Here is a 9,844-nt window from a genome sequence, read left to right as displayed (position 1 = left end):
CATCAAGCATGAGTTCTCTTCTCCCTACACTCCACAACAAAATGGTGTAGTGGAGAGGAAGAATCGAACTCTATTGGACATGGCAAGAACCATGCTTGATGAGTACAAGACACCGGATCGGTTTTGGGCCGAGGCGGTCAACACCGCCTGCTACGCCATCAACCGGTTATATCTTCACCGAATCCTCAAGAAGACATCATATGAACTCCTAACCGGTAAAAAGCCCAATATTTCATATTTTAGAGTCTTTGGTAGCAAATGCTTTATTCTTGTTAAAAGAGGTAGAAAATCTAAATTTGCTCCTAAGACTGTAGAAGGCTTTTTACTAGGATATGACTCAAACACAAGGGCATATAGAGTCTTTAACAAGTCCTCAGGACTTGTTGAAGTTTCTTGTGACGTTGTGTTTGATGAGACTAACGGCTCTCAAGTAGAGCAAGTTGATCTTGATGAGATAGGTATTGAAGAGGCTCCGTGCATCGCGCTAAGGAACATGTCCATTGGGGATGTGTGTCCTAAAGAATCCAAAGAGCCTCCAAATGCACAAGATCAACCATCCTCCTCCACGCAAGCTTCTCCACCAACTCAAAATGAGGATGAAGCTCAAGTTGATGAAGTAGAAGATCAAGCAAATGATCCACCTCAAGATGACGGCAATGATCAAGGGGGAGATGCAAATGATCAAGACAAGGAGGATGAAGAACCAAGGCCGCCACACCCAAGAGTCCACCAAGCAATCCAACGAGATCACCCCGTCGACACCATCCTCGGCGACATTCATAAGGGGGTAACCACTAGATCTCGTGTTGCACATTTTTGTGAACATTACTCTTTTGTTTCCTCTATTGAGCCACACAGGGTAGAGGAAGCACTCCAAGATTCGGATTGGGTGATGGCGATGCAAGAGGAGCTCAACAACTTCACGAGGAATGAGGTATGGCATTTAGTTCCACGTCCTAACCAAAATGTTGTAGGAACCAAGTGGGTCTTCCGCAACAAGCAAGACGAGCATGGTGTGGTGACAAGGAACAAAGCTCGACTCGTGGCCAAGGGGTATTCACAAGTCGAAGGTTTGGATTTTGGTGAAACCTATGCACCCGTAGCTAGGCTTGAGTCAATTCGCATATTATTAGCCTATGCTACTTACCATGGCTTCAAGCTTTATCAAATGGACGTGAAAAGTGCCTTCCTTAATGGACCAATCAAGGAGGAGGTCTATGTTGAGCAACCTCCCGGCTTTGAAGATAGTAAGTACCCTAACCATGTTTATAGGCTCTCTAAGGCGCTTTATGGGCTCAAGCAAGCCCCAAGAGCATGGTATGAATGCCTTAGAGATTTCCTTATTACTAATGGCTTCAAAGTCGGCAAGGCCGATCCTACTTTATTCACTAAAACTCTTGACAATGATTTGTTTGTAGGCCAAATTTATGTTGATGATATCATATTTGGGTCTACTAACGAATCTACATGTGAAGAATTTAGTAGGATCATGACACAGAAATTCGAGATGTCTATGATGGGGGAGTTGAAATATTTTCTAGGATTCCAAGTCAAGCAACTCCAAGAGGGTACCTTCATTTGCCAAACGAAGTATACTCAAGATATACTAAGCAAGTTTGGAATGAAGGATGCCAAGCCCATCAAGACACCCATGGGAACAAATGGGCATCTCGACCTCGACACGGGAGGTAAGTCCGTGGATCAAAAGGTATACCGGTCGATGATTGGTTCATTGCTCTATTTATGTGCATCTCGACCGGACATTATGCTTTCCGTATGCATGTGTGCAAGATTCCAATCCGACCCTAAGGAATCCCACCTTACGGCCGTAAAACGAATCTTGAGATATTTGGTTTACACACCTAAGTTTGGGCTTTGGTACCCTCGGGGATCCACATTTGATTTGACTGGTTATTCGGATGCCGATTGGGCGGGGTGTAAGATTAATAGAAAGAGCACATCGGGGACTTGCCAGTTCTTGGGAAGATCCTTGGTGTCTTGGGCTTCAAAGAAGCAAAATTCGGTCGCCCTTTCAACCGCCGAAGCCGAGTACATTGCCGCAGGTCATTGTTGCGCGCAATTGCTCTGGATGAGGCAAATCCTGCGGGACTACGGTTACAAATTAACCAAAGTCCCTTTGCTATGTGATAATGAGAGTGCAATCAAAATGGCCGACAATCCCGTCGAGCATAGCCGCACTAAGCACATAGCCATTCGGTATCATTTTCTTAGGGATCACCAACAAAAGGGAGATATCGAGATTGCATACATTAATACTAAAGATCAATTAGCCGATATCTTTACCAAGCCACTTGATGAACAATCTTTTACCAAACTTAGGCATGAGCTCAATATTCTTGATTCTAGGAATTTCTTTTGCTAATTTACACACATAGCTCATAAATATACCTTTGATCATGTCTCTTTGATATATGTTATGACTAATGTGTTCTCAAGTATATTTCCAACCAAGTCATAGGTATATTGAAAGGGAATTGGAGTCTTCGGCGAAAACAAAGGCTTCCACTCCACTCTACTACTCATTCTTCGCCGTCGCTCCGCTTCACTCTCCGTCTTTGGTATAATCTTCACTCATTTATTTATGACCAAAGGGGAAGAAAGTACTTCTAAGGGCTCTAATGATTCCGTTTTTGGCGATTCATGCCAAAGGGGGAGAAAGTATGAGCTCAAAGCAAATGGACCGCACCACCACCAACGTGTTTCCAAAAATATTATCAATTGGTATTCTATTGTGTTCAAAAGGGGGAGAAAGTAGTATTTCAAAAATGATATATCAAAACCCTCTTGAACACTAAAAGGAGGATTTTATTTAGGGGGAGTTTTGTTTAGTCAAAGGAAAAGCATTTGAAACAGGGGGAGAAAATTTCAAATCTTGAAAATGCTTTGCAAACTCTTATTCATTTACCTTTGACTATTTGCAAAAGAACTTTGAAAAGATTTACAAAAGATTTTGCAAAAACAAAACATGTGGTGCAAGCGTGGTCCAAAATGTTAAAAATGAAGAAACAATCCATGCATATCTTGTAAGTAGTTATATTGGCTCAATTCCAAGCAACCTTTGCACTTATATTATGCAAACTAGTTCAATTATGCACTTCTATATTTGCTTTGGTTTGTGTTGGCATCAATCACCAAAAAGGGGGAGATTGAAAGGGAATTAGGCTTACACCTAGTTCCTATATAATTTTGGTGGTTGAATTGCCCAACACAAATCTTTGGACTAACTAGTTTGTTCTAGTGTATAAGTTTTACAGGTGCAAAAGGTTCACACTTAGCCAATAAAAAAGACAAAATGTTGGGTTCGACAAAAGAGCAAAGGAGCTACCGAAGGCTCCTCTGGTCTGGCGCACCGGACTGTCCGGTGTGCCACCGGACAGTGTCCGGTGCACCACCAGACAGTGTCCGGTGCACCAGAGGAATCCAACTCCAACTCGTCACCTTCGGGAAAATCCAGAGTCGGCGCGCTATAATTCACCGGACTGTCCGGTGTACACCGGACAGTGTCCGGTGCTCCAACGGGACGCGGCTCTGGAACTCGCCAGCCTCGGGATTTTACGAAGGCTGCTCCGCTATAATTCACCGGACATGTCCGGTGTGCACTGGACTGTCCGGTGCATCCTTGGAGCAACGGCTACTTCGCGCCAACGGCTACCTGCAACACATTAAATGCGCGCGCAGCGCGCGCAGAAGGCAGGCGCGCCCATACCGGCGCACCGGACACTGAACAGTTCATGTCCGGTGCGCCACCGGACATCGAGGCGGGCCCAGAAGTCAGAACTCCAACAGTTAGATTCCAACGGCACTGGTGACGTGGCTGGGGCACCAGACATGTCCGGTGTGCACCGGACTGTCCGGTGCGCCATCGAACAGACAGCCTCCACCAACGGTCATTTTTGGTGGTTGGGGCTATAAATACCCCAACCACCCCACCATTCATTGCATCCAAGTTCTCCACTTCCCAACTACTTACAAGAGCTCTAGCATTCAATTCTAGACACACCAAAGAGATCAAATCCTCTCCAAATTCCACACAACGCTCTAGTGACTAGAGAGAGATTTGCTTGTGTTCTTTCGAGCTCTTGCGCTTGGATTGCTTTCTTCTTTCTTGATTCTTTCATTGCGATCAAACTCACTTGTAATTGAGGCAAGAGACACCAAACTTGTGGTGATCCTTGTGGGAACTTTGTGTTCCAAGTGATTAAGAAGAGAAAGCTCACTCGATCCGTGGGATCGTTTGAGAGAGGGAAGGGTTGAAAGAGACCCGGCCTTTGTGGCCTCCTCAACGGGGAGTAGGTTTGCGAGAACCGAACCTCGGTAAAACAAATCCCGTGTCACACTCTCCATTTGGTTGCGATTTGTTTTTCACTCTCTCTCGTGGACTCGTTTATATTTCTAACGCTAACCCGGCTTGTAGTTGTGTTTATATTTGTAAATTTCAGTTTCGCCCTATTCACCCCCCCCTCTAGGCGACTATCACCTCCGCCTCGCCCAACCCAGGGCTCGGACCGACCACGCCACAGGAGGGGCCATCATTACCCTACCCCTAGCTAGCTCTGGCTACGGGGGACAAGACCAGCGTCCTATCTGGCTTGCCCCGGTAAAACAAGTAATGATGGCGCCCCGCGTGCTCCATGACGACGGTGGCTCTCAGCCCCCTTACGGAAGCAAGGAGACGTCAGCAAGGACTCGACAGCCCCGACAGCTGTCCTTCCGCAAGGCTCCAGCGCTCCTCCGACGGCCACGACATTACACGAACAGGGTGCCAAAACCTCTCCGGCTGCCACGACGGCATGTACTTAGGGCACTAGCTCCTCTCTGCTAGACACGTTAGCACACTGCTACATCTCCCATTGTACACCTGGACCCTCTCCTTACGCCTATAAAAGGAAGGTCCAGGGCCCTCTTACAGAGGGTTGGCCGCGCGGGGAGGACGAGACGGCGCGCGCGTAAGCCTCTCGCTCCCTCCCATGCGGACGCTTGTAACCCCCTACTGCAAGCGCACCCGACCTGGGCGCGGGACAAACACGAAGGCCGCAGGTTTCCCCTTTTTACGCCTGTCTCCCTCTGGCTTTCCCCCCTTCGCGCTACGTCTCGCGCCGACCCATCTGGGCTGGGGCACGCAGCGACAATTTACTCGTCGGTCCAGGGACCCCCCGGGGTCGAAACGCCGACAATGGGCAAATACCGGTTTTACCCCTGATACATAGTTTGGGTACTCTAGTATTGAGCTCAATCCACATGTATTGAGGTGGATTGGGTGAAACTAATTTACACCCTCACCTCAATACACGTGAATTGGGGTTAATATTAGAGTATCCAAACAAAGTCTGTATATAAAGAACCTCTACACCCCTTATAATAAAATGCAGACAGAAAGAGGTTAGATACTCAATCCTACATGTGTCTTGTGTATTTCTCTGTGTATGTGGTTTGTTGGGAAGAGAACGACTTTGTACGACTTCTGGTGGCTCTACCGCGTACGGGAGAAAAAGGACAGGGAAACGAAAAAAAGTAATGATTTTTTACTGGTTCTGCAAAACTTGTCTTGTGCCTCTTGTTCGTGTGCTCTGGGCTCGTCCTGATAAATTTCTTTTAGCAAATCTTGTCGGATCGCCGGTCACCGGGCCGTCCCACTGCCCCAGCCCAGACAGACGTTACGGCAGCCGAACGCGGTCCGCGAGGCCCAGTTCCGTACTGTTTGTATCTCAGGAGTGTATGGCCCACATAACTCACGGCCCATAGCTCTTCGCCTCTTTCCCCTTCCCCTGCCTCTACTAAAGAAACGCCCGACGGCAGCCTCCGCTTCCTCCTACAGCTTCACACTTCCCCAGCAGAGCAGGCAAACCGCTCCCAGTCCCAGTCTCTCACCTGAGGTGACTGGCGTCTCTTGTCGCAAGCCGCCAGAAGCTTCGGCCCCTGACGCGTGGGGGCCCCGTCCGCCCCCGCCCCCGTCCCCACGTTGCCGGCCATGGCGGGGCAGCCACCGCCGTCCGGGGCCTCCGAGGACGACTTCCTCGAGCACTTCTTCGCCTTCCCCTCCGCGGCCTCCGCCGGCGCTGCCGGGGGCCACGCGGGCGCCGGTGTTGGCGGGGACCACCCCTTCCCCCTCGCCCTCAGCCTCGACGCCGCCGCCGAGGCCAAGCCGGTGAGCTCCCAAGTCCCAAGCCCCGCGGGACTGGCCCCTTCACCTTCACCTGCCTTGCTCCTGCTGTGTTACTAGTCGTCCAAGCGGGAGCGGGCGTGCTCGCGAGTGAATCAACAAGTGCCTGGCTGAGTGTGTCTGGGTGCCTTTCGCAGGACCGTGATCCCGTGCAGCTCGCCGGCCTCTTCCCGCCGGTGTTCGCTGGCGCCGGCGGCGTGCACCAGCCGCACCTCCGCGGCCCACCGCCTCCGCAGGTAGCAGCCGCAGGACCAATTTGGCGTCGCAGCTGAATGCTATGCTCCCCTCCTTTTTTTTCTCCTCCCCTCGGGAATTTTCGATGCTGCTGCTGATTCTTTGCCGTTTCCACGCAGATGTTCCAGGCGCAGCCGAAGCCGGGCGAGGGAGGCATGGCGCCGCAGCCGCCAGCCCCGCGGCCCAAGGTGCGCGCGCGGCGGGGGCAGGCCACCGATCCCCACAGTATTGCGGAGAGGGTAAATTTACCTAATGAACCTCACCCTTTGGATGTACAATAATTGCAATTTAGGTCGCGCTTTCGTAATCTCATTGCAGACGCTTGCGCAATCTGCGGTTGATGTAGCCAGTAGTGCCTGTAGTGGCCCACGAGATTTCAGGTGCCGTTTTCTGTTATCAGGAACTTGCTTTCCCCCGTGCTTCTCTCGGGTGTGAACTAGATTAGCGGATGTAAATGGGCGTGTTTAAGGGCATGTTTGGTTTCACTCAGATAAGCATTATCAGCTAAACTTTAGTTATCTTGAAACCAAACAGTCTCGACAATGATAGATAAACTTTAGCTAGAGCTCATATTTTATTATCTCATCATCTTCTGAACTCCAGCTAATGGCCGCTAATACTGGGTGATTGACTCGTATACCATGATTTTCACCTGTCCTGGACATAGTCCCGCGATATTAAAAAAGGTATCTATATCCTTTTGTCTGTATTAGCTAGTTCATTATCTAGGAAACCAAACACCTCACTGCTAACTAAACTTTAGCTAGCTAATAATACTTTCAATTAAACTTTAGCTAGCTAAAGTTTAGCTAAGGTGGAACCAAACAGGGCCTAAGGGAAATGTTGTTTTCATATCTTGCTGTCGGGTGGACGATGTGGTGGAGGCATATGGCGTGCTGTTTAAGCATCATGAGCTACTTGCAGCATAACCATGATGTTGCATTGTATTCCAAGTCACCACCTTTTGGACAGTTCATACATCAAACTGGAAACTTGTTTTCTACTGAGTGTGCTATGATTACTGGAGAAGTATCTAATGATTGTGTTTCAACGTGTAAACCACTTATTAATTCGGTAATGCATTACTTTGGCCTTAAAAAATGGAAAGACTGCCTTGTTGCTTGTCTTTTACTTGTGTTAACTTCCATGTCTTTTTTTTCCAGCTGAACGTTTTATATTACAATGAAGTCTTTGTGAATTCCCATAGGGTGTTCTTATCAGTTTTTTCTTTAAAACCTCAATGTGTTCCGATGCAGCTAAGGAGAGAGAGAATTGCAGAAAGGATGAGGGCATTGCAGGAATTAGTCCCCAACACAAACAAGGTAATAATTCATGCCACAATTCCAGATGCCATACTTGCGCGTTTGACATGCCTGCCAATCTGCCATGGAATTTTCAGCAAGTGGTCCAGGCTTATGATGCCCTGACAGTAGGGCTTACCAAAGTGCGCCTAGTTCTTTTTGTCTTAGGAACATGATTATTTGCGTAGATGGTAATTCTTGTTCCTTGATAAGTACATAACCGTGTTTCACCAACCGTGTTTTGCATATCGCTTGAAATGATATGAATCCCACTTTTGGTTCAGTCGAATAATTATGCGGTTATTGTGAACGATAAATGATATCCTATTAACTGGATAGTGAGCTATGATCTGTTATTTCGAAAAAAAAAAGTTGAGATAGCAAACTTGATGCATTGCTTCAAACTGTGCAGACAGATAGGGCAGCCATGCTAGATGAGATCCTTGATTATGTGAAGTTTCTTAGGCTTCAAGTAAAGGTATGCTTTTTTTTAAGCGCAATGTTGCCTTTAATACTGTAAGCAGCAGTGAACGCCCAATGTCTTATATCAATTTAAATACGGATCTCTATACTTAAATTTCAGGTTCTGAGTATGAGCAGACTGGGCGGTGCTGGCGCGGTTGCGCAGCTGGTTGCTGATATTCCACTCTCAGTTAAGGTAACATAGACAAGAATACATAATTTTAGAGCAACAGCTCATCGTGAAATTAGTTTGATTGAAACCATGGTTCGTTTCCACAAATTATTCGACCCCTTTCGCTTATGTAGAACAGAACAAAGATTTATGTTTTCCTGCCAACTTTGTTTTATTGGTATAAACATGTGACCTATCTCCTGCACAACCGATCTTGGCAACAGATACGTTGTCAATTTCGCACCCCCATAGCACGGACACGCCGATAGTGGTGAATGATATACATGAGAGCGCTTTCTTGACTAACAATACTGTTCAGATTCACGGTATTTCTGCATTCATGAGCCGCACCGCACCGTACCTCCTCCTACGCTCACTCTAAACTGAACCTTTGCTCGAACGACCAGGGCGAGGCAGGCGACGGCGGGGGGGCGCCGCAGCAGCAGCAGCAGCAGCACGTGTGGGAGAAGTGGTCGACGGACGGCACGGAGAAGCAGGTGGCGAAGCTGATGGAGGAGGACATCGGGGCGGCAATGCAGTTCCTCCAGTCCAAGGCGCTGTGCATGATGCCGGTCTCGCTCGCGATGGCGATCTACGACACCCAGCACCCCCTGGACGGCCACGGCCACTCGCTGAAGCCCGAGCCCAACGCGTCATCCTAGTACAGTAACGTCGTCCTTAGCGTGCCTTCCAATTCCAACACCCACCCCCCTTCTCCCTAAAAAGTACTGTTAGGCGCCGATATTATCCGGAAGAAAAAAAGAAGTGTATGATATACCGAGCGTGCGTTTCCAGTGTGCTGACCCGTGGGATAGGAAAGGACCGAAAATTGTTGGTATATGATGATTATGTAGCCTCCTGTTTGCCTGTTCTGTTTCAAATCAAAGCAATGCTCATGCATCCAGGTTTCAATGTGCCTATGAGTGCAAGTGATGGGCAGCAGAGAGTCTGGCACTGCTCTCATGCTGCCTGTTTCCCTTTGGGCGGTGTAGTGCACTGGCCATAGACTTGGGTGGGTGGTGGTAGGGCCGCCCGCCGGTCGCCCCTTTTGGTAGTGGGTGTTTGGACCAATGGAAAGAGGCTGCTGATGTATGTGCTGGTAATTCTGAGCGAGCAAACGGTTGACGAAATCTGAAAGAATGTGGTGGTGGTGGTGGTGGGTGGTGATAGCTTGTCTTTTTATTTTATTTTAAAAAAAATAGAGTGGGAGCGGAGGTCTGGGTCAATGGAGGCCCGAGCGTGCGATGATCGGCTGGGCGCTAGTGGGGAGCGTGCTCCTCCGGGTCTTGGCTTTTCTGCCTACAAGTCGCCGTCTTGATAAGAACTGCCTGTTAAAGCACGGGCGGGAGCTACGTATATTCCTTCTGCTAGGCTGACTTAACATGTGATCCAGAGGATTCATGCGTGCTGCCACCTTTTTTTTTTCCTTTTCTCGGAGGAGAGAGTGTGTCTGTGTGTGTGATGTGGGTAACAGCTGTTGTCATCACGCTGTTC

The 9,844-nt window shown here is 48.5% G+C and overlaps 1 protein-coding gene across 1 annotated transcript; it reads left to right on the top strand.

Moving 5' to 3' along the window:
* Positions 1 to 5,843: 5,843 nt before the first annotated feature.
* Positions 5,844 to 9,477, top strand: LOC100272246 (uncharacterized). The gene is made up of 7 exons (NM_001146741.1): positions 5,844 to 6,166; positions 6,319 to 6,417; positions 6,535 to 6,654; positions 7,672 to 7,737; positions 8,129 to 8,194; positions 8,300 to 8,374; positions 8,758 to 9,477. Exons 1-7 carry the CDS (start codon positions 5,990 to 5,992, stop codon positions 9,010 to 9,012), a joined length of 858 nt encoding a protein of 285 aa, NP_001140213.1. The 5' UTR covers positions 5,844 to 5,989; the 3' UTR covers positions 9,013 to 9,477.
* The last annotated feature ends 367 nt before the right edge of the window (positions 9,478 to 9,844 follow it).

Source organism: Zea mays, chromosome 7 (assembly GCF_902167145.1).
Source record: "Zea mays cultivar B73 chromosome 7, Zm-B73-REFERENCE-NAM-5.0, whole genome shotgun sequence".
NCBI lineage: Eukaryota > Viridiplantae > Streptophyta > Magnoliopsida > Poales > Poaceae > Zea > Zea mays.
This window is presented reverse-complemented; position numbering and strand designations above follow the sequence as displayed.

Excerpts from the sequence above, each read along its gene's own strand:
- LOC100272246 (NM_001146741.1), top strand. The coding sequence starts at position 5,990 with ATGGCGGGGCAGCCACCGCCGTCCGGGGCCTCCGAGGACGACTTCCTC. Across the intron at positions 6,167-6,318 it reads CCGCCGCCGAGGCCAAGCCG|GACCGTGATCCCGTGCAGCT; the intron begins GTGAGCTCCCAA and ends TGCCTTTCGCAG. Across the intron at positions 8,195-8,299 it reads TTCTTAGGCTTCAAGTAAAG|GTTCTGAGTATGAGCAGACT; the intron begins GTATGCTTTTTT and ends CTTAAATTTCAG.